Source organism: Lepidochelys kempii, chromosome 15 (genome assembly GCF_965140285.1).
Source record: "Lepidochelys kempii isolate rLepKem1 chromosome 15, rLepKem1.hap1, whole genome shotgun sequence".
Taxonomy (NCBI): Eukaryota; Metazoa; Chordata; order Testudines; family Cheloniidae; genus Lepidochelys; species Lepidochelys kempii.
This window is the reverse complement of record NC_136394.1, coordinates 10,660,060-10,684,462: the sequence shown is the minus strand read 5'-3', so window position 1 is coordinate 10,684,462 and position 24,403 is coordinate 10,660,060. Positions and strand designations below refer to the sequence as shown.

The following is a 24,403-nucleotide window of genomic DNA, read 5'->3' as shown; positions in this document are numbered from 1 at the left end:
ATACACTTTTCTCCTTGTATAGTGTCAAGTGAAAAAATATGGTGAATGAATACAGTCTCATTTCAGGAAAGACTATATGAATTCATCTGTGTTTTTAAGAAGATTAAGAAAAGGAGTACTTGTGGCACCTTAGAGACTAACCAATTTATTTGAGCATGAGCTTTCGTGAGCTACAGCTCACTTCATCAGATGTTTACCGTGGAAACTGCAGCAGACTTTATATACACACAGAATATAAATTTCTGAATATAAAGTCTGCTGCAGTTTCCACGGTAAACATCTGATGAAGTGAGCTGTAGCTCACGAAAGCTCATGCTCAAATAAATTGGTTAGTCTCTAAGGTGCCACAAGTACTCCTTTTCTTTTTGCGAATACAGACTAACACGGCTGTTCCTCTGAAACCTAAGAAGATTAAGGTAACTTTCAATATTCTATTTAACTATTTTAAAAAAAAGTTTAAAGCTGGCTTTAGTCATCTTGATTTGTGTTTCTGACTATGTAGAATACATTTTGATGAATAAACAGATAACGTATAGTCAACCAGAAATAAAAACACTCACCAATTTTACCATAACACAGAAATTAAACCTGATCAGTGGGTAAACCTGATGCGAACTGGAGATGAGAGAACTATTTATTTCATGTCAGACATAGATGTCTTGCAAAAATCACTCTTCAATGGAAGAGAAGATATTCCTACCACTGATGAAACAAACAGCCTTGAACTGCCAAGTTACTGTCAGGGGCAGCTGAACTATATGCAGATCAAGACAAGCACACAGGAATGTATGGGAGAGATGTTTAAACTTGCAAGATACTTAATCCTTCTTCAATGGAAAAAAGAAAAAAAATGGCGATAGTGTAAAATCTTCAAATGTTTGGATTTCTAAATAATTGAATCTCATTTTATGGAAAAGCTGTTCTGTAAAACTGATACTGTTGTGAAATGTCCATGTTGCAGTAGTAATGGTGTTAACAAGCCCCAAGCATTCAAAATCAGGAGGCAGGCTCTATGAAGATTAAAAATAAATACACTTGGGAGGCTTTATTTGCCTCTTGTTGTTTGAGCATTTGGGGTGTATGTTGGTTAAGTTTTCAAGCTTTTCTCCACAACCATGTGGTCTTGAAATTCACTTTAAAAAAATTCAAGCTGAGATTCTCAAGACTCCGGGAACTGTGGCTTTACGAAAAACTCCAAATAGTGCAAGATTTGTAATTATAATCACAAGCATTGATGACACTGCTAAAGGGAAATATACAGTGGGAGTTGTTTTTATGTGCCAAAAACCTTCACTACTGGAGCTGCCTTTCTGGTCCTTAATGGGCATGATTAATCCAATAGTCTTTTCCAGAGTAATTGATTAACTGCATACAAATAGGAAAATACTGGCAGTACTATTATAATATCTGTCTCATTATAGGTGATAGGAAAAGAATCCTAAAGGTGCAATGTATAATAAAGGCAACAAGATTCTGATCCTTCATGATCTGAGCCGCCTCATACTAGTGTGGTAAAAGAAATTTAAACCCCTCAAGTGAGCTGTCAAGGTTCCTTCCCCACTCTGAACTTTAGGGTACAGATGTGGGGACCTGCATGAAAACCTCCTAAGCTTACTTTTACCAGCTTAGGTTAAAACTTCCCCAAGCTACAAACTATTTTACCTTTTGCCCTTGGACTTTTGCTGCCACCAACAAATGTCTAACCGGTATTTATTATTGGGAAAGAGTTCATTTGGAAACGTCTTTCCCCCCCAAATCCTCACCAAAACTTTATACCCCCCTTCCTGGGGAAGGCTTGATAAAAATCCTTACCAATCTGCATAGGTGACCACAGACCCAAACCCTTGGATCTTAAGAACAATGAAAAAATAATCAGGTTCTTAAAAGAAGAATTTTAATAGAAGAAAAAGTAAAAAGAATCACCTCTGTAAAAAAGGATGGTAAATACCTTACAGGGTAATTAGATTCAAAACACAGAGAATCCTTCTAGGCAAAACCTTAAGTTACAAAAAGACACAAAGACAGGAATATCCATTCCATTCAGCACAGCTTATTTTCTCAGCCATTTAAACAAACAGAATCTAACACCTATCTAGCTAGATTACTTACTAAGTTCTAAGACTCCATTCCTGTTCTGTCCCTGGCAAAAGCATCACACAGACAGACCCAGACCCTTTTTTTTTAATGACATGAGCATTTTGAGAAGTAAGCATAGAAACAGCTATATTTTCAGTAAACATGTCATTTGTAGAAACATCATATTGATCTGATTTCAGAGACATTGAAATCAATGGGAACTGCAGGTGCTTAGCACCTCTACAACTCAGATCATGTTTCTTTTAGGCCATTAAGTATGGTATGGTCCTACTACAAAAAAATCCTCAAAGGTAAAACAATCCTGTCCCCTAAATGACACAAGTAGAAGACTGATTCAACTACATTCTGTTTCTCACAAATGTTATGAGTCACAGCATTTTTCAGTTTAACTCTCCTTGTTTGCCAGGCCCTCTGTCTCTTGCTAAGCTGTAGACACTTACCTCAGTGACACATGGGTTGTATTTTTTTTCCAGTGCTAATTATACTTGTTCCAATTTTAAATAGTACACACAAGTAATGTATTTGTGAGGGTTAATAAATTGTAAACATATGGTTAAATCCAGTAATCAGCTCAGTTTATTGAACTACTAACTTGTGTCAATATTTTGGCTTGAATCTGTGCTAAACAAAATTTGACATTCCTGTAATTGCTTTGAAGACACATCCAGTATCTAGGACATTGATTATAGCTGTTTCTTCATCTCCTGCTAGTGCATCTCTGCAGTGTATGCCTAAAAATTTATAAGTGAAAAAAATCCTGAATAAACGCTAAGCAAAGACACACTCATGGACTTTAAGGCCTGAAGGGACCATCATGATCCTCTAGTCTGCCCTCTTGCAGATTGCAGGCCACAGAATCTCACCCATCCACTTCTATAATAGACCTCCTAACTAGGGTTACCAGATAGCAACTGTGAAAAAACAGGAGGGGGAGGCGGGGTTATAGGTGCCTATGAAAAAAAAAAAGTCCCTAAAAATGGGACTGTCCCTTTAAAAACGGGACATCTGGTCACCCTAACCTCTGGCTGAGTTACTTGAGTCCTCAAATCGTGATTTGAAGACTTCAAGTTAAAAGGAATATTAGTTTTGGCTCTAACACCAACAAGAACAATATTTCTATAGAAAAATAACTTGGGAAAATACTGTTAAAGCAAAGGCTTCTGTGAATAATTTTTAAAATTTTGTTAGTCTTTGTCAGACCCTCTGTCCCAGCTCTACCTGAAAATTTTCAGGTATGTGTGAACCTTACTTTGCAATTGCAATAGTCATTACAAGTGTGCTCATATAGAAGCCTCGCTGTGAGTTAATCTAGCAGAAAAAACAGAATACCACAGTGACCTCCATCTCTGAAAAAAGAAGGTGGCTGCAGGACAAATGGAACCCCGTCTTGTATACCTTTCCATGGAAGATGGATGACTCATTGTACAGCTTCATAGGGTGCAGCTGCATACAAAAAAATGACTGTTGTAAGTATTATTGGACCATATCTCCATATAAGAGTAGGCATAGCCTTGCACTTTACCATAGGCCACTCCTGTTTAGCAAAAAGAGCAGCAGTCCATGGGCTCCATCTGCATATTGGATTATTGCAGAGGTGGGTCTTCTTCATGCTCCATGGATTTCAGTGTATGAAGAATGAGGTAGCTGCAGGCCCACTTGCAGAGCTATGCAGGACCAGGCGTTGTCTCAACTGCACAGGGATGCATCTTTCTATTAAGAATGAGAACTTCATTCCAGAGCTGCCAAGGACCCCTTTGCCGTATGACCCATGAGGGCATTTCAGAAGCTGTCAGGGGCCATGCTGCCTGAGAGAGAACGGTAGGAGCAGGTTTTGGTGTGGACTGCTTGGGAGGGAGGCTATTCCAGCATATGGAACGCAATAGCAGCTGCAGGGCTGCCAATGGTTTCAATAGTTGGTGTTTTTTTTTCTTAAACCCTCAGCTCCCGGAGTCATGTGACTGGTACTCTCAGCCTCTATTTTTAAAGAAAGGCGGCAAGCTCCTTCGCAGAGCTTCTCATGGCTGCTTGAAAACGTGACCCTCCCCCCAAGGCTCGGAAGCCAAACGGCAAATAGAGCCCAGCGTTCAGTGTTTTTGTTAAAAACCCCACCATTTTGTAGCCTCTCTCATGTTTGACTGGGGCCCTGTCTCAAGGTCGGGTGAGGGTGGCCGGGTGAGGCAGGTGGGAGCCATGGGCCTTGGCTCTGCAACCTGTCATTGGGCAGCCCACTCATCAGAGTGGAGGGGGCCTCTGCGGTGGCTCCCTGCTATGAGGCAAAGGTGGGTAAGGCCCTGGCACCGCAGGTCCCAAGGGCTGGGGGCCTGTCTGAGGAAGACGGTGGGATTCCTGTGGGGGAGGGACACTGCCTCCTGACTGTGAAATGAGCGCCAAAACTACTTGAATGGACTTGCGCCCTTCACTACGCATGCGCCGGAACACAGCCGAGTCGGGCGCCAGAAAGCGCATGCGTCCTTGAGCCCCTCACTAGCCTCGGAGTGACACGGGCGTAAGCGGACAGGTAGAGGGAGGAAGTGAGCGTTCGTTCAGGGGGCTGATAGGGCGGGGAGGCACTGCGCCTGTGCAGTGGGGTAGCTAAGCGGCTGGCGCTCTCCAGCAGCAGAGCGCGGCTGAGGTGGTGCGCGTGCGCATTGTGAGCACTCGGGGTGTTGCTGCCGCCGCTGTCAGTTCCGGCTGTTTGTTCGGGAAGTGGATCCGGCCCGGAGCCGCCGCCGCCGCCTGAGGAGACCCCACCTCTCGCGCCGCCCGGAGCTTCCGCTCCCCACCGGCCATGGCCAGAGACTACGATCACCTTTTCAAGCTGCTCATCATCGGCGACAGCGGTGAGGCGGGGAGCGGGGCCGGGCCTCGGGGGTGGCGGGGCTAGGCCGCTCCCCGGGGCAGGAGCCCCCCGCGCCCCCGACGGGGGAGGGGAGCGAGCTTGGCGGCGTCTGCCTGGGAGAGAGGCCTGTGGCGCCTCGCGGCGGGGTAGCGCCGGGCCGGGGGGGCTGGTCTGTGCAAGGGGCGATGCCGCCGGGCGGGGGCACGGCCGGGCGGTCTGTGCCGGGGAGTGGGGGTCTGGGTAGGGGGGTTGGGGGCGGGGTGGAAGGGCTGTTCTGGTGTTTCGCTGGCTGACCAGGCTTAATGCCCGGTCAGATAGCGGCGAGGGGGGTGATACTCATTGAGCAAAGGCTGGAGGCAGAAACTTCTATAGACTGGGTGGCTGCCACCTCCTAGTCCTGCCAGAGCTGCAGTGGTGGCTTCTTATCCACCAGTGGGAGTGAAAAGACACCCTCCGCCTGCCAGCTTCCTTGGTGGACTTCTACAGGCTTGCCCTAACTAAGTGGGGCTAATCCTATCTCACCACGGGCCTGCGGAGAGGCCTTCTGCAGCTAGAACGAAACGGTTGTCTCCTTTGTTTGTACAGAGTCTCTTTTTAACCTGTGGAACTTGCAGCCACAGGGTGTTGAGGCAAATAAGTTTAACAAGATTCAAAAAAGGACACGTGTTTATGTAAGGATAACATCAGCATTTACACTAGCTAGGATAGACTGTACAAGGGCAATCAAACCTCAGGTTTTCAGGGCATATGTTGTTGTCTAGCTGGGATCAGGAAGGAATTCCCTCATAATATAACCTACAGTTAAGTACAGTCTAGAGAGTTTGGTCTGTGCTCAGAATGCCCTAAGGACTGTTGTTTCCAATGTGTCAATTCCTATGTTTTTAACATTAAAAATAAAGTTTTTCTTTAGTATTTGTTAAGATATGCCCAGCTGAAGCTTTGTGTATGTGTTCATCAACTTAGAAATAAGCTTTGGGTCTTGTTTCGATCTTTAAAATGGAAGAGGAGTATGTGTTGGATGTATATGTTCCATCTACTAATCATGGGTGCCTAAAACCTTAACCTGTTGGTTGAAGAAAGGGAAAATGTCTGATCTTTGATTTTAAAAGGCTTTGCAGAATTTGAAACACTTTTGAAGGGCAAATAATTGAATTTACCATCTGTCATGTCAGTTGATCTATTTTGAAGTGCACCAGAAATGCAGGTGGTGGATTTCTACTTCTATATAGGGGTCCCCAAACTTCACCCAGTTAAGTTCCATAGTCGCAACCCTTCAAGATCCTGAAACTTAATTTAAATAAAATGGAGTATATGGCATCCACCCATATCTTTTAACAGAGGTGTGACCTGTAAAGACAGCAGGTCCCAGCATGCAATGTGGCATGGCCATTTGGATAAAAACGGAACACTGCATGATCCTAGGAACCATCTCAGTAGGTTTGTAGCTCCCTGTCAAAAGTGGTTGAGTGTATACTACACTGTGGCCCCCTCAATGCTGCTCCTGGGGCTGCAAGAAAGATAGGACTAGTGTTTACGGAGTCCTTATTTTAAATAAGGTCCTTTTTTTTTTTAAAGGGATATTCTTCTAAAACCCAAGGAGATACATGTGGTAGCATACTGATCGCTTTACTAGAGTTTAAATACTGTCTTCCTTGCCTGCCAGTAGGTTTCAAAACAATATAGGCAAGATTGGTTATTTAGAGAGAGCCCTATTTTAGAGAGGAAGATTTTTCTTTTGATCAGTTAAATCTCTTTGCTGGCAATTCTTAACTTGGGCAAAGCCCCTAATCACTGGAGAGTGCCCAGTGTGAGAAACTGTGCATGACCTGATTGTGAGAGGACTGGATGCCTGCAGCTTGGGGTTCTAACAGTTAAATCCACTGTAGAGCTACAAGTATTGATTGTTAATGTTTTCTCTTTAATCCCAAGAGGAAGGCTTTGTCCCAGTTTCCAGAAACATTTCATTTGCATCATTAATTGATCTTTACAGAAAAGCCTAGTGTTAAGAAATGCAATGTTGTTGGATGGATTGTTACATTTCATTTGCACAATATGGAATTGTGACAGAGTTTAAAGGACAGTAGGTTTTCGTGTTTAAAACAGGTCATTTTGAAAAGATGATTGTAGTCTTAGCCATCCAAGTTGTGCCAAAAATTTTAAAAATGAATTGTACAGATAATTAGTCTATCACTTTCTACTTGCATGCTTATGTCTGCTCTTTCATTCAGCTATAGCTGGGTTTGTTTTGAAAGCTGCGATGGGCAAATTTATGCACTACTAGATTTCACAAAATTAGTAGGCAAGGCAGTGCTTTTGAATTCTTTCTTTCACATGAGTGGAAGAAGCTCTACTGACTCTCTCTCTCTCTCTCTCTCTCTCTCTCTCCCTATTCCCCCTCCCTCCCCTGAACTTAAAATGTACGTCCGTAGGAGGTGGGAGGTCATGGGCAGTGTGGTTTCTCTGTATATGAGCAGTGTGCTCTATAGTCAGTGTTCATTCAGTGAGATCGGTCATCTGGGTAACAGCTAGAATTTCCTGAATTCCGGAGGCTTGGCTTTTTGTTACAAGCCTTTTGGTGGTTGCCCTTGGTCAAGCCATTGTCCACCACTGAAGAAGATCCTCCTGACAAGATGCAAGTCATATGCTCTCCAGGGAGTTTTACAGTGTTGTTTGCAGCTGGTTTTGTCTTAAATGTAGAGATGCAGTCTGATAAGACTATAAGACCCAACATGTGGTGTTGAGGCCACTTGGATCGAGATGACATGCTGCTCACTGGGATCTGTAGACTCAGCAAGCTGCATCTTTTGGAAAGTTGATAGTGGTTGCAACAGGGTTTATTATATAATTTATATGAAGCCTTTGGGTTCTTGGCATGTTGCTAGTGCAGCCCTCTCTAAAGTTTGGGCAACTGTTATCATCCACCTTCTCGGAGCTTAGGGATGTTCAGCATCTGGCAACTGTACTTGGCTGTCAGTATTGCCTTCCGTATAACACGCATCTTCTGTGAGAGGCTACCTTTTCTGCTCTTGATGTTTAGGCAAGTACTGGCTAGGCTTATGCTCTTGACCTATGAGACATGGATTTTGGGGATGGTAGGGAAGATACTCCATTTAGTGTTACGGGAGGTTGGAGGAATCTGAAAAGACTGTGAAGAACTATAGGAGCTTTGTGCAGTTGTCATACAGAAATCCTTGCGGATTTGTTAATAGTGACTGTATTAACCAGTTTCTCAGTGACCAGGCAACCTAACACGAGTAAGCACTCACCTGATAGACCAGAGGTGGGAAAACTACGGCCCGTGGGCCACATCCAGTCCGCGGGACCCTCCTGCCTGGCCCCTGAGCTCTGGCCCAGGAGGCTAGCCCCCGGCCCCTCCCCTGCTGTCCTTCCTCCCCCTCAACTCACTGCACCACAGGCGCAATGCCCTGGGTGGTCGGGTGGCGAGCTCCTGGGGCAGCACAGTTGCAGAGCCCAGTCTGACCTGGCACTCTGTGCTGCGCGATGGCGTGGCTGGCTCCAGCCGGGCGGTGCAGTTGTAGCGCCACCGGTGCTCCAGGCAGTGCGGTAAGGGAGCAGGGGGGGTTGGATAGAGGGCTGGGGTGGTCAGGGGGTGGGGAACGGGGGGGTTGGATGGGGGTAGGGGGTGTCAGGGGGCAGTCAGAAAGGGGGGGTTGGATGGGGCAGCTGGGGGCAGTCAGGGGCGGGGGTACCGGGGGCAGTCAGGGGACAGAGAGCAGGGGGGTGGAAGGGGCAGGGGTCCCAGGGGATGGGGGAGGAATCAGGGGGTGAGAAATGGGTGGGTGGGGGCGCGGATAGGGTGCTAAGTCACGCCTGGCTGATTGGGGAGGCACAGCCTCCCCTAACTGGCCCTCCATACAATTTCCAAAACCCAGTGCATCCCTCAGGCCAAAAAGTTTGCCTGTCCCTGTGATAGACCCTAGTTTTAAATGAGAGGAAATAACATTGGTCAAAAAGAAAAGGAGGACTTGTGGCACTTTAGAGACTAACCAATTTATTTGAGCATAAGCTTTCGTGAGCTTCAGCTCGCTTCATCGGATGCATACTGTGGAAACTGCAGAAGACATTATATACACAGAGACCATGATACAATACCTCCTCCCACCCCACTCTCCTGCTGGTTATAGCTTATCTAAAGTGATCACTCTCCTTACAATGTGTATGATAATCAAGGTGGGCCATTTCCAGCACAAATCCAGGTTCTCTCACCCCCCCCCCCTTTCCAAAAACCACACACACAAACTCACTCGTGTGTGTGGTTTTTGGAAAGGGGGTGGGGGGGTGAGAGAACCTGGATTTGTGCTGGAAATGGCCCACCTTGATTATCATACACATTGTAAGGAGAGTGAACACTTTAGATAAGCTATTACCAGCAGGAGAGTGGGGTGGGAGGAGGTATTGTATCATGGTCTCTGTGTATATAATGTCTTCTGCAGTTTCCACGGTATGCATCCGATGAAGCGAGCTGTAGCTCACGAAAGCTTATGCTCAAATAAATTGGTTAGTCTCTAAGGTGCCACAAGTACTCCTTTTCTTTTTGCGAATACAGACTAACATGGCTGTTACTCTGGAACATTGGTCAGTTACTGTGATCAGGAGGGCAAACTGGAGCTAAGGGTCTCTTCTAAGAAGCAACAAAAATGACTAGCTGGGATTTCCTCATGCCAAAACCCAATGGGTTTGTTGTGAAGGAATCAGTTCTTTGTGGTGGATTTTATTGGAAGCAGATGTGTGCAAGATGTTACCATGAAACTGGAAATGCTGGATTGTGACTGCAGATTGTTTAAGGAAAACCTGAATGAAGTACTGTTCCAAGCATTTTAAATTGTTACATGAAACATCTCATGCAAAGGGTGCAATTTCAGAGTGATCCTGCAGTATGGAATACTTGCTGCTTCCTGTTGGATGACAGTATAGAACAATGGTTCCCAATCTTCTTGAGCAGTTGCACTAGTTTACCTTGGCTGTGTTAGTCTGTGCTTGCTGTCTTCCATTAAATAATGCCCATTCTAACCCCAATTTGGCAGCACCAAACCCTGATCTCAAGGCCCAAGTAGCTCAAATTTCATTGTGGGTTCACGTGTACGTGATTTGAATGGGAGATATAGGCAGTGGTGCTCAGGCCTGGCACAAAAGATCACAGAGATGGGATTTTTTTAGACTATCTGCTGGGGATGCCTGCTGTAGCATTATTGATCCAGGAACTGAAAGTTGGGGAAATTGCAATGTGAGCTGTAGCTCACGAAAGCTCATGCTCAAATAAATTGGTTAGTCTCTAAGGTGCCACAAGTACTCCTTTTCTTTTTGCGAATACAGACTAACACGGCTGTTACTCTGAAATGGATAACTTGAGATCTGACCTGCAGTTCTGTTCGTGTCAGTTTTCTCCTCTGAGGCTTTGGTCAGGAACTGATAATCTGATTCTATCTTCCAGAAGAAGGAATTAAATGGGATTCAGAAAACACAGTGAATGAAAGACAAAATACCACCATCTGTTACTTCTATTCCAACAGAACTCAGTATTTTTTTCTCTCTCAGGTGTTGGCAAAAGCAGTTTGCTGTTACGCTTCGCAGATAATACTTTCTCAGGTGAGTGTTCCCTTTCCTCCAGTGGTGAATTGGCCAAGGGCTGTCCTAGCACTAAAGAACTCTCATCCTGGGAGTTCACTTAACCTGGCACTGCTAGCCATTTTAGAAATCTGTTATCTTCCCAGCTCCATTTCTCTTGGCACACCCACACACAGTCCTTGCATTTTGATTGTGAAAATCACGTGGTATCTAGATCAGTGTGAATCCTGTAGAAGAGTTCAATTTTTTAAATGTTCGTTGCACCATGCAAACTTCTGCCCATTGTAAAACCTTCCATTGATCCTGTGGGATTAGGATTGATGAAGTACTATAGTTAAATCATTATAATTTAATTCTTTGTAACATGATTCAGAGTTATCAGGAGGAGATTAATATAATAGATTGTAGTTGAAGGAAAGAGTGCTTCCACTAGCAGTTTAGATAAATTTTGCCCTGCAAGCTCTCAAGAGTAAAATATTTGTGTATTTGTTACCCCTCTTTTGATTAATTTGGTGCTTATTCTCAACCACTGGTATGGTGTTGGAATAGCTTTCTTGAAATAGATTTTTTGCTACTGGATTTGATTTTTTTGGTATCAGTGGTAGAAAATAGCCTGGTGTCTTGAATGATTATTATACAAATAAAAATGTGGCTTGAGATACCTGTCTAAAAGGAGCCCAAATAGATTGGGGAAAGTGACAGTGCTCCTGAAGCTACCACCAGCTGCAGCCTAGACATGTGTCCTAGTAAATGTGATAAGTCTAAAGGGAACACGGTTTGGTGTTCTCACTTGCATACACACTTCCTCTCTGTAGGCAGCTACATTACCACAATTGGAGTGGATTTTAAAATCCGGACAGTTGAGATTAATGGAGAGAAGGTGAAGCTACAGATATGGGACACAGCTGGACAAGAGCGTTTCCGGACTATCACATCGACGTGAGTATAGTTGGGCTCCTTTGAATATGGCTCTAAGCTTAGATATTATGGGCTTCTTGGAATGCAGCTTGGCTATTATAGGTTGGCAGTTTCTCAAGTATGTGGTTTATCTGTGTTTGTGGGGATTCTTTTTCAAGCTCTCCCATGACAATTAGGGATGAAGGATTTATGGTTAAGGCACAGGACTGGGAGGCAGGATTTCTGGATTCTTGGCTATGCAACAGATTTTCTGTATGATCTTGGGCAAGTCTCTTAATTCCGCTGCCTCTAGTTTCCCAACTGTAAAACTGGGAATGTTTCTCTCTTTTTTTAAATACATCAGTAGATCTAGCCTCTCAACCTTCTGCAAAATGTGCTACAGAAGTCCAAAATATTAATCCTCTCTATTAGTTTTGTAGTTTTAATGAGGAGTTTGAGGTTTAAGAATTCAATGTCAAATACGTGGATTCTTTTTGGAATTGCGAATGGTGAAGGGACATTCTGATGGTTAGATTAAAGTACATAGTGTTCTGTTGAAACGGACACCAACAGAATGTTAACCTTCTTCTTGGTCTGAGGTCAGTTCACGCTCATTGTCCTTTGAACAACTGCAGTGCTTTTCCTGTTCCTGAAGAAACCACACCCTGAGCTGCAGCTGCAGCACTGAGAGCTCAGGAGAATGAAATGTTTTTGCTATGACTGGTTACAGTGGATTTGGGCTGCTCAGAGTGGTGTTGGGGGAAGAGGAAGGAAGATATTTGGAAATGGATCCTTTGTTTCCTTTCTGTATAAAATAAAATTGTACTGGGAGCACCCAAGTGCCTGTTTTCTCATACACTATAAGGCCAGAAAGGACCATTGTGATCATCTAGTGTTGTCCTCCCGCACGTTGCAGGCCACAGAACCTCGCCCACCCACTTCTGTAATAGACCCATAATCACTGGCTGAGTTACTGAAGTCCTCAAATCATGATTTAAAGACTTCAAGTTACCGAGAATCCACCATTTACTCTAGTTTAAACCTGCAAGTGGCCCATGCCCCATGCTGCAGAGGATGGTGAAAAATCCCCAGGGTCTCTGCCAATCTAACCAGAGGGAAAATTCCTTCTTGACCCCAAATATGGTGATCAGTTGGACCCTGAGGATATGGGCGAGACCCACCAGCCAGACACCTGGGAAAGAATTCTCTGTAGTAACTCGGAGCCCTACCCATATAGTGTCCCATCTCTGGCAGTTGAGGGTATTTGCTATTAGCAGTTACAGATGAGCCACATGCCATTGTAGGCAGTCCTATCATACCATCCCCTCCACAAAACTTACCAAGGTCAGTATTGAAGCCAGTTAGATTTTTTGCCTCCACTGCTTCCCTTGGAAGGCTGTTTCAGAACTTCACTCCTGGATGGTTAGAAAACTTTGTCTCATTTCAAGCCTAAACTTGTTGATGGCCAGTTTATATCCATTTGTTCTCGCGTCAACGTTGGCACTTAACTTAAATAACTCCTCTCCCTTCCTGGTATTTATCCTTCTGATCTATTTATAGAGGGCAATCATATCTCCTCTCCTCCTTCATTTGGTTAGTCATTCACAACTGACTTCTCCTTTGGCTTCTGTCAATTAACTGAGGCAGGTCATTTTTCATATAACATATCCGCCAAAATAAAAAGCATCATGCGGTTTGATGCTTTTGGGAGAGGTCTGGATGTTTAGAAATCAGTGAACTGTGCTCCATCCCTTTTCCTTTGCATTTCTTCACTTATACTGCTGGAGACTTGTTTCATAAAAGCATTGCAGACTTCGCTACTTCTCATAGTGATCCTGTGCATGACATCACTTCTTGTTTCAATGCTGTGGCCAGCTTCAGAAAGGAAGTGGTGAGGGGGGAGGCAGTAAGGCACTGCTAAAGTTCTTATCAGCTGTGCATATGGGCCACTTGTTCTGGCTGAATTTGTGCTGAGTCAGCAATGCACCTTCCTGTTTTCAGAATTGGCAGCCACACTTCAGCTCTGAGTTAATGAGCCTTGGTTTACAAGGCTATGGGGGCTGATGCAAGCTAGATCCGAAAACCACGATGCCCAGCAATTAAAGGGGAATACCAGGAAATGAGACTTACTTTTGAGGACAGGAATAGCTGCAGAAGCGACTGTCTAATATAATGTGTAAACCTTTTGCTTCTCCTTCCACTCACAATCGTTTAAAAACAAGAACTTTTGAGAGTCATAGAGGATGCTTTCTACATGAAGGTTTTTGGATTTCCTGATGCATTTAGTGCTATTGCTGTCACAACTTCTCTGAGTGAGCTGAAGACAAATTGTAATATGAGGGGGGAGTAACGAGCCCCCTTGTTTTCCCATATTGCAGAGTTTTTGGGGTAGTTACCAGCCTGCCACAGAAACTTCCATGGACAAGCAATAAAAATGTCCAGCTTTGCACACAACTGAATGGACATTTTTGCTTTTCAGCCCCCTATGGGACATTGATGGCCCATACTTAAGGAAGAAGTGAAAAAGCTGCTTCAAGACTGTATTGTAGTAGAGAAGCTTTTTCCTCTGGCTAGGTGGGCTGGCTGTGGCATGCTGCTACTTCCTCTTTAGTTGGCCAGTAGGCATGAGGCAGCCTCCTCTAAGGTGGACCATATTCCCTGTATAGATAATAAACAACAAGATTGTGGATCCAGAATTTTATTGTCAAGGGAGTAACTGAGTAGCAGATCAAATTACCAGGTTATAGAGTGTACAGAAGGGCTTGGCCAAACAAAGCATGGGTTGGGTACTAATACATTGTCAACAGAATGGTTGAAACTTTAGGTTGCTGTAGCGGTGCCTGTTTGGATTGAAAGGGGAAAAGCTGATCCTTTGCTATTGCTATAGACCAGTAAATCTTTTTTGCAGATAAAGGAGAGTCTACAGGTAGATGTCAAGTATGGTAAACAAGCTTGAAGTCTGAGAGCATCTGTCGTAATAGTGGTGGGTTTGAAGTGCTGCTGGGAAGACTTAGAATTGCAACATGACTGAACTGAGTGCAAGTCTGTAGTACAAAATGGGAAGACATAAGAAGCTGCAGTCAAGTCATCTCTCTGTAAAAGCCCAACATACTTAAGTTACAGAAGCTGAAGACGACACAGGAGTTGTTAAGGAATGTAAAGGAAGCTGAGCAGGAGAATTATTTTTGAGAAAGCCAGGAAAAGTAAAATAGACTGAAAAAATCCTACAGTAAATAGCAAAATGTCAAAGGCAGCAAGACTGTGTACATATGAAATAATCAGGGGTCTTGGGGTTATTTGTGTCTAGGTGGAGCAGTGACTAGTGCACTAGCCACTTAACTTTAGAGAGCTGGGTTGACTTTCTCCTAAATCCAAAGAGAATTTTAGTTTAGACCTGGTAATCCCATATGTGCACATCACAAACCCTCTGGAGACATTGCAGGTCACGAATAAGATGTGAGAGTTACATGCACTGCATCTTTCCATGCTTGGTCTGCTCAAGTACATTTGTGAATATAGAACAGTTTTTAACAGGGTTGGTAGTTTATATCCAGTCCCCTTAAAATAAGGATTGTGTGGGCTTAACTCAAGGAGTGAAGTAATTATAGAGTGATTAGCTACCATGCATTTGTAGAAGAACAAGGTAGAGATATGTCCAAGTCAGGAATCAGTTTTCCAGGACAACAGAAGTAGAGTTGTGGTGTACTGAACACCAGATATGGTTATTAAAAGATTAGATGTACTTAATCAACAAAAATTCTGATTGCAGATTATATGCATTCGTGCATCTGACAAGCAGTAAGTAAGGAAATGGTGAACTTTAACAAATGCTGAATTCACTCCAGTCAGGTGAGATTCCAGAGGACTGGAAAAGGCAAACATGTAAACTGTAAACCAGTGAACTAACAATAACGGCTTTGGAGATGCCATACTGGACTAGACCAACAGCCCACCTAGTTGGGTGTCCTGTCTTTGACAGTGGCAAGTTTTGGATGCTAGAGGGAGGTGTTAATCTCCAGGTTGTATCTAACTTTATGATACAAAACCAGAAAATAGAGGGAGGTTTTTTTTTCCTGATCGCGGGTGGTGATCCGCTTATATCCTGAAGCATGAGATTTGCTTCCACTTGTAATATAAAACAGACTACCCTAACTGCAGGTGCTATTGATAAATGTCTAATCCCTTTCTAAAAAACATATTAAGCTTTCTGACTCAATAGTATCCTGTAGCAGCAAGTCCCACATGCTAATTCTAAAATGTTTCCTCCTTTTATAGGAGTAGCCTTAGAAGAGATGTAGTGGGAAGGCGTAGCGGGTTGATTTAAGGATATCATTGTTTAAACAAGCAGTCCTGGAGTTTTGTGAAGATTTACTACACTGTTGTATAATGATTCAATAATAATGTACTTACAGCTTAAGATTTTACAAAGTTTTGTAGAAAAGATCAGGGTAATGTTTATAATGCATTTATGCATCTGTATGAACTGCAGGATTCTCATTCTTTTATTTTAATTTCTTATGATGTAACTCCAGAATTTAAGCTTTCGTACATTTCAGGTCTCTAGTTTCCTGGTTGAAAGGTAACCTTCAAAGGGTGAATTGACCCAGTAATCTTTGTCTGCGGACAACTTGAAATAATAACTTGGAGGTGTGAGTAGCCCCATTATCTCAATAGGGCATTAAATCGGAAAACCGGTGATGCTTTAAACATCAACAGCTATTTTATGACTATTCTTTTTAGGAAAACACCAAGTTACTATGCTTCTCAATTGTTGGATGTTGTGGCAGATATTGAGTTGCAGGGGGTAGCTATTTGTCAATGTTTTCAGGAATGGGGAAGGAGGATTTCATTCCTCCCTCCTTCAAATTTAAAATGGCCTCCATCCTATCCAAAATAGGGAGGAGAAAGAGAAGATGCATCTTCTCCTTGGTATCAAAAGCCTCAATTGTTTCTTAATTGTCAAAAACACAAAACTGACTCCCACTCCTTCCCGGGTGCCAAAAGCCCCGTCTGTCCCTTACCCATCTGCCAAAGCCAACAACTTCCCCCAGGCAACTTCTATAAAGCAGTTATGTGTCTTTAGTGCAGCACAAGGAAAATTGAAAGTATGGCCACAGTGTAAATCAATATAAAAATACAGTGACAGTACTGTGCTGCACTCAGGGGTTGCATCAGTTATTTCTAAGGTGCCACTTAAGACACAAGGCCTTGGATAAGATTCATGGATAGTGTAAAACGGGGCGACTAGCTTAAAAAAAGGGGGGGGGGGGGTTAGTATCCGGAAATAAAGGTAGTCATAGATTAAACCATCAGGTTAGTGAAATGTTGAGTGAGATCTCAGACAATGAAGAAAATTGTAGTTTAGCATTGTCATAAATATAAAGGGAAGGGTAAACCCCTTTGAAATCCCTCCTTGCCAGGGGAAAGCTCCTCTCACCTGTAAAGGGTTAAGAAGCTAAAGGTAATCTCGCTGGCACCTGACCAAAATGACCAATGAGGAGACAAGATACTTTCAAAAGCTGGGAGGAGGGAGAGAAACAAAGGGTCTTTGAGTCTGTCTATAGTCTGTCTTTGTTGGGGATAGACCAGGAATGGAGTCTTAGAACTTTTAGTAAGTAATCTAGCTAGGTATGTGTTAGATTATGATTTCTTTAAATGGCTGAGAAAAGAATTGTGCTGAATAGAATAACTATTTCTGTCTGTGTATCTTTTTTGTAACTTAAGGTTTTGCCTAGAGGGGTTCTCTATGTTTTTGAATCTAATTACCCTGTAAGATATCTACCATCCTGATTTTACAGGGGGGATTTCTTCATTTCTATTTACTTCTATTTTTATTAAAAGTCTTGTAAGAAACTGAATGCTTTTTCATTGTTCTCAGATCCAAGGGTTTGGGTCTGTGGTCACCTATGCAAATTGGTGAGGCTTTTTATCCAACATTTCCCAGGAAAGGGGGGGGGGTGCAAGTGTTGGGAGGATTGTTCATTGTTCTTAAGATCCAAGGGTCTGGGTCTGTAGTCACCTAGGCAAATTGGCGAGGCTTTTTACCAAACCTTGTCCAGGAAGTGGGGTGCAAGGTTTTGGGAAGTATTTTGGGGGGAAAGACGCGTCCAAACAGCTCTTCCCCAGTCACCAGTATTAGTTTGGTGGTGGTAGCGGCCAATCCAAGGACAAAGGGTGGAATATTTTGTACCTTGGGGAAGTTTTGACCTAAGCTGGTAAAGAGAAGCTTAGGAGGTTTTTCATGCAGGTCCCCACATGTGTACCCTAGAGTTCAGAGTGGGGGAGGAACCTTGACAAGCATAGACAAATGTAACATTGTGGGGGGAGAAATGGGTCAACCTGAAGAACATATGTTAAATGAAAGAGTCTTCCAGTTCGGAATCAAGAAGAGGATTTAGATGTAAACAGTCTGTCCATTGCTCAGCACCAGCAAAGCCAAGCCAGATACAGTACTAGGTTTGTCAGCAGGCTGAGAGAGCACAAAGCGGGAGGCGCTGTGGCTATATGTTAGGACCCAGTCTGGAGCAGAGCTTGTAGTACAAGTCACTGTTTCACATGGAACAATATTTTTGATGCTGACTGCAGCCCGTGGGGATAAAGGTGTTATGTAGTCTAAAGAATCTAAGTTATAAAGGAAATTTCATATTTTTTTCTGTTGAGGAAAAGATGAATTGGCCTAACAAACTTCAAAATCATGAAAGGATTGGTTGAGAGAACTGGTTAAAGGGTTTAAAAGTACAGCAAAATCTAGAAAACCAGTTTGGGACTGAATATTCATGGTCTAAGCTATTTCATGCCAAGGGAATTGAACACGTGGCATATGTTTCTGAGAAAGCAATGCAAGAAAATTGATATGCCTGGGTTTCTTTCTGGAACGTAAGAGTAGAGATGAGAACACACAGGTAGGCAGACAGGGTCGGATGGTGGCCTTTCATGCTTCTGAAGTGTGGTGATCCTATGCAAAAAAGTTGCACGGCACCTAGTTGCAGCCACCGCCACCACCTGGTGATGTGAAACAGAGGCCAAGACAGAACAATTAGCGGGAAGAAGCATAGCGGAGAAGCCTCCTAGAGATAGGAGTACTTTGCACTTCAGTGGGTGAGAAGCACTGAGTGTGTTGCAAAGGTCTGATATCATTAATTCTTTTTCTCTCTCCTGCTGGTAATAGCTCACCTTACCTGATCACTCTCCTTACAGTCTGTATGGTAACACCCATTGTTTCAGGTTCTCTGTGTATATAAAATCTCCCCACTGTATTTTCCACTGCATGCATCCGCTGGAGTGAGCTGTAGCTCACGAAAGCTTATGCTCAAATTTGTTAGTCTCTTAAAAAAACAGATGAGGATACTGAGGCAGAGATGTTAAGTGATTTGCTCAAGCTGTTATGGTGAGTCAGTGGCAGAGATGAAAATAGAAATCAGAACTAGTCTGAAGTGTAGCCCAGTTGGTCTTGCTCAGTTTCACAGTGCACAGATGGACTGGGGTGTCTTCTGTCTGGGGAAGGATTAATTCAGCAAAGGGAGAACTAGATTCAAAGTGTTGGTCGCAGTTGTCATCTCGGAAGAGCCCTTGTGGAAATGCTGATAGCAAGAGATTTGTCTCTGGAAATCTTGAAAAATATTTCTAAGGGAAGTGCCTCAGTTTGGCTGCTGTGAACTTCCGCATTTGCATTAGTAGAAGCTAATCCTAGTCAGACACAAGAAGAGGAGGAGGAGGGGAAAGACAGGTAAACGTGAAAAGTGCATCTAGTAAAATAACTCTTGGAGTGGTTCTACAAAGAAAACCATTTAAAAAAACAAAAATGCCAAACTATTGGGAGGGATCAGTGTTAATTGTCTCAGTGATTTACAGAGCAAATTTGCTCAATTCACAAGTGAAAGGTTTCTTTCTGAACTGCCAGCGCTGCAAACTCAACTGGCCTCTGAATGTTAAGCTGAACGTAAAGGTTCTTTCCTTCATGCATATCATTGTACCAAAGGTTTTGCGTGCCATAAAAGGTCTTCAGTGATGCCTGCACTGTGCCATTTTTTTCAGTGTTTGCACAGGTGAAATAAATTGGAACTTAGTGAACAATTCTGATGCACAAAAAGAAACTGAATCCATCTCCTTTTCTTATCTGTGTTGGTTCTGCAGGACTAACTGGCTTTGACTGCATTTCACTTATTTTTAATCACTAAAGGTAGCAGATATGACTGAATGCACATATGGAGCAGATCTGTTGAGTAGGAAGGTGCTGTCAGTACACAGTTGCTTTTCAGAGTAAAATAGGACTTTAAAGCAAAAGGAGTAACTGGGGGGGCTAAATAGCAAAACAGACCTCTGAATAGTTTATATCTGGAGATCTGATCACAAATTAGACTTGTTCACATGTTAGTTTCTAATGAGCATTTTTCACATTTCAAAACTACTGCACAATTTGGCATGATTTAACTATCTCTGCTGGAAGGCCTATGGCTGGAATAGTGGGTGCTGTTGCCAGAGAGGAACTGAAGGCACCTAGAGATGGAGGGGAGCTTGCAAAATTCCTTTCCTGACTGCAACCATTGATCAGTCTTTAATTTGTGCAGGAACCAAGATTCAAATGAAATAGGAAGGCAGTGGAGGATGGATTGCCACTGTCTGCTTTCACAGCTGGAAGATATGCTTATCCTTGTTTGGGTCCCAGGCAGCCCAAAGAGGACCTGTAGGAGCAGGTTTATCAATATAGGGGCTCTGAAACTTGTTCATATGGGCCAGCTGAGCAGAGAACTGTGCATGTTTAGGGGCAGAGCATGAGCTGATAGTTGCACATTAAATGACTCGCAGTGGGGTCAAGGGGTGATCTAGAGGCCCATTCCAGGGGGTGATCTAGAGGCCCATTCCAAAGGAAGGTGTTCGGGGTAAGGCCAAGCAGCCTGAAGTTTGAACTAGCATCTGTGTCCTTTTCCCACCCCCTAGGTATTACAGAGGGACGCATGGGGTGATTGTTGTCTATGATGTCACCAGTGCAGAATCCTTTGTGAATGTAAAGCGGTGGTTACATGAAATTAACCAAAACTGCGATGATGTCTGCCGGATACTGGGTAAGCTCCTACTCTGCTGCTGCTTGTTCTGGGAAGCCTTTGCTATGGCAGCCTGGCCAGCGTAGGAGGTGTAGCATTGACCTTTTTTCCTTTTTAGTGGGAAATAAGAATGATGACCCAGAGCGGAAAGTAGTGGAGACGGAAGATGCCTATAAATTTGCCGGGCAGATGGGGATCCAACTGTTTGAGACCAGCGCCAAAGAAAACATTAATGTGGAAGAGGTAATACCCTGAAGGGAATAGGAATATGGCTACTTTTCAGAAGTAACAGGCTAGGAATGGCAAATATTGCATCTGTTAAAGGGAGATGGAAATTTCACTGTTAGGAGGCCACATACCAACAAGAGTAGGAGGGGTTTTCATTGCTGTTGGTTAGCATTTATTCTGCCTGGGGAGGAAGAGTAACCCTCCGTGTATGCAAAGGGCAGATGAGCAGTTACAGTGGGAAGGAGAGAGATGGGGTCAGGTGGAGAGGTGCTGAAGATCCGATGACTTTTCTTCAGTGCAATAAAGGTTAAAGCTGGAGGGCGAAAATTAATAAAAATGCATCAGCCTATTAGGTATTTTTCCCAAGAGATCTTTTTTTCACTGCAAGTGGCAGCCTCAGTGGAAGGGAATGCTAGACCCTGAGTCATTGGCTTTGGTGGTGCTGTGGGCAAGTAAGGATTATGCCAAACCCTGACTTGCTCTTCTTGGGCTAGACCCTCATTCACTGGTTTTAGTGGGGGAGGGAAATGTGGGGCTGGACCCCAAGTCACTGGCCTTTGGAGGGGTTGTGAGGAGAATGTGCTGAAATCTGACTTGCTGGGCTTAGTGGCATCATCTACTCCTCTGGAGAGTACCCCCTCAGCAGCCAGCCTGCACTCCCAGATGGTCTGAACTTGATTGTGTTTCTCTTGCAGATGTTTAATTGCATTACAGAGCTGGTTCTGCGAGCAAAGAAAGAAAACTTAGCAAAGCAGCAACAGCAGCAACAGAACGACGTAGTGAAGCTAACTAAGAACAGTAAAAGGAAGAAGCGGTGCTGCTAATGCCATTTCCCTGTTGCAGAGACTCTGCTCTGACAGATCAGCCCCTTCTAGACTTGGGCTACTTCACTGGGGCAGGCTTCGGGAGGACTTTCTCAGTTTGTGCCGTTATTTAAAGATTTTTCTCCGTGTTTTCTATCAAGAGGCCCTGGCACCTTACCATGTTAGTGCCAAGAAAGTATCGGATGGACTCTTGCCCCTTCTCTCCTCCCCTGCTCATTCCAGTGCGCCTTGTAGACAAGAAAGGACGTTGCCTACCAAGTGGACTGATTAACCCAAGAGTTTGTACATAATGTATATTGCTTTAACCAGCCGCACCTCCCTCTTGTCACTCTGGCTTATGCCTTCTTAATGTCAACCAATCATGAACTGCAGAGTTATCTTTTTAAAGATAGAATACCAAGTTCTTAACTTGAGTAGGCTCCAGGCTGGCAGCGATTGCTGCTGGGGGCTTGGGCTTCATTTTGTTTGGGCTCCAGGCTGGCAACTGGTGCCCCTGGGGCCTTTGGCTTCACTTTGAGTTCCAGGCTGTTACTGGGGCTTCAGCTTCATTTTTCTAGGTTCCAGGGTTGCTGCTGGAGCCTGGGGTTTCACTTTACCAGCCCCTGGGCTAGCGGCTGGTGCTGGGTTTCACTTTGCCATGCTCCAGGTTTGTGGCCAGGGCCTTGGGTTTAACATTTGCTTTGTGGTGCAGCTCAGCTGTATCTGCTCTTCAGTTTGTATCAAGATATTTAAAAACAAACCTGCAAAAAATGGGATTTATTTGGATTTAAACTTTTTAAAAAAACAAAATGAAACTAAACTCCTGTGACTTCTGTTTCTGGGTCTGCTGGTTGTTCCAGGCGAGGGTCCAGACTCTTCTTGAGAGCAACAAAACAGTGTGAATCTGCCAAAAAAAGCTCTTCGTGTTGCCCTGTCCACAAGTAGATCTGAACTCAGATGTGAATGCCGGTGGCAAAGCATTGCTTTCAAGAGAGATGGAACATGTGGAAGTGAATCCAGCTCTTTTGGTTGGTGTCTGGATCCAAAAGTTGCTGCAGGATCATTCCCAGGAGTCTCCTGACAGAGATGATTGCTCTCGCTAATGTAAAGAAATGGAAAGCTATTGCTTGCATTATGTGGTGATGGTTGTGGGTAGGGGTTATCTCTGGTAACATACTCTGGTCTCACTATGCTGAACAAATAGCATTCCCCGGGCCGCCTTTGGCTTTTGTGGGAAAATAAGGGCTCAGTTCATCAGTCCCTGGATAGATATGCTCAGAGGCTGAGACTGTCGTAGCAGGAGCAGGATCTATTTGGGCTGCTGAGTAACGTGTTCATCAACTGATTCTCTAAGCAAAAAAGCAATTCTTTTGAAATACTGACCGGAAAGGGGTGGGGGTTTTGGCTTCATACTTGACCCTGAAGATGACACAGCACTTGGGTGTCAGCACATGGTCCTCTGGAATCACTGGCCTTAGGTTTGGTAGGGCATGTCCCACTGACATGCATGAGCTTGGACTCATCCCAATCACACCCAAGAAAGGCTAAATTGAAATCAGACTTATTTATTTTGCCTGCCTTTTTAGATTCTTATGGTTTGTGGTAAAAGCTCTGATCGTACAATCACATCACAGATCAGTCTGACTTTAAAGATTTTTTTTTTTATGCAAACCATGAACGTGTGACAGGTTTTTAACCAGTGCAAGTGTTGGGAGTGTATAGCAGCTGCCTTTTCCCATCCCCCATCTCTTTTCTGCACATATCTGTCCATGTTTCATTGGTAACCCAAGAGTAAAAATGAGCTGGAGATAGTGAGGTGATACTGCTAGAGTGAGCACTGCATGAATGACAAGATGTGCATTGGTTGCCTCTGCAGGTGGCAGCAGAAATTACACCAGGCATCCACCCCATGTGCTTCCAATGTGGAATATAGCATATGTACCAGGAAGGAGGTCTGTCAACCTTCTCTAGCCCTTCCTATTGAAATGGAGCTGGCTTGTGCCACAGTTACCACTCCGTGGGCTCGACTTGAAATACATTGATAGGGCTCGTGTGCTGAAGAGTTTGTAGATCTGGGTAGGGGTAAAGGGTATAGGGAAAAGGAAAACTCTGAATTTGTTGGAACTGATACAATAAAGTGAGGAAATGGTGCACCTGATCTGGAGTGTTTTGATGTGGAAAGGTTAGTTCTCACTGAGTCCGGGTCTTCGTGGCCACAGGTGTGAGCTTTGCCAATCCTGCAATCCAGCTTCCTGGCTTGAAGTGGGATTTTTTTTTAGTGCTGCCTCTATTGGCTGCTGCTGCCACTGAGTATTAAACTGAAAGAGGGTGGGGACTGGGGACTGCATCTCTAGTGGTGCTGATGTGAAGTTTCCTAATGTTAAGCGATGGAATGTCTAACTGGTTTGCTAGGATTATTTCTGTATTGACAGTTTCTAATTATGCTTTTTAAATAATTTTAAAAAACTAAAAATAAAGGTTAAAGCTGCCAAATCTTCCTTTTGAAGGTCTGTTTCCTCTGCTGTCCAGCATCTGGAGCTGGGTTCTCTCCCTGGCTTGCCTCCATCCTCGTTATATGTGGTGCTTTTCTGCAGGGGGTGTTTAGCAAGGGACAGTGGCTGCCTTCAGTCCTCTTGCTGCCCTGGGATTTTTCACTCTTTAGTGGAACTGTATATTACATCTTTCTTTATGGGTTGAAAATTGTTGATCTGCATTTTATTCCTTCATTCCTGTCCCCAGGTAAAGCTTTGAAGACTTCACTTGCAGTTACACAGGGTAGAGCTGGAGACTCCAGCAGAGTTTGGAGCTCTGTTAGAAGCAGGAGAGGACAAATATTAATAAAAATCAGAGGCTCTTTTTTTTTCTCCCCACTGCAATTTTTTACATTGTGGGTTTACCTCCACTTAATGTCC

At 43.8% G+C, this 24,403-nt stretch overlaps 1 protein-coding gene across 1 annotated transcript; it reads left to right on the top strand.

Annotated features, from left to right (window-relative positions):
* The first annotated feature begins 4,732 nt into the window (after window positions 1-4,732).
* RAB35 (RAB35, member RAS oncogene family) lies at window positions 4,733-23,985 on the top strand. The gene is made up of 6 exons (XM_073312297.2): window positions 4,733-4,937; window positions 10,493-10,543; window positions 11,338-11,461; window positions 20,357-20,481; window positions 20,579-20,703; window positions 21,384-23,985. The coding sequence occupies exons 1-6, from the start codon at window positions 4,886-4,888 to the stop codon at window positions 21,510-21,512; spliced, it is 606 nt and encodes a 201-aa protein (XP_073168398.1). The 5' UTR covers window positions 4,733-4,885; the 3' UTR covers window positions 21,513-23,985.
* The last annotated feature ends 418 nt before the right edge of the window (window positions 23,986-24,403 follow it).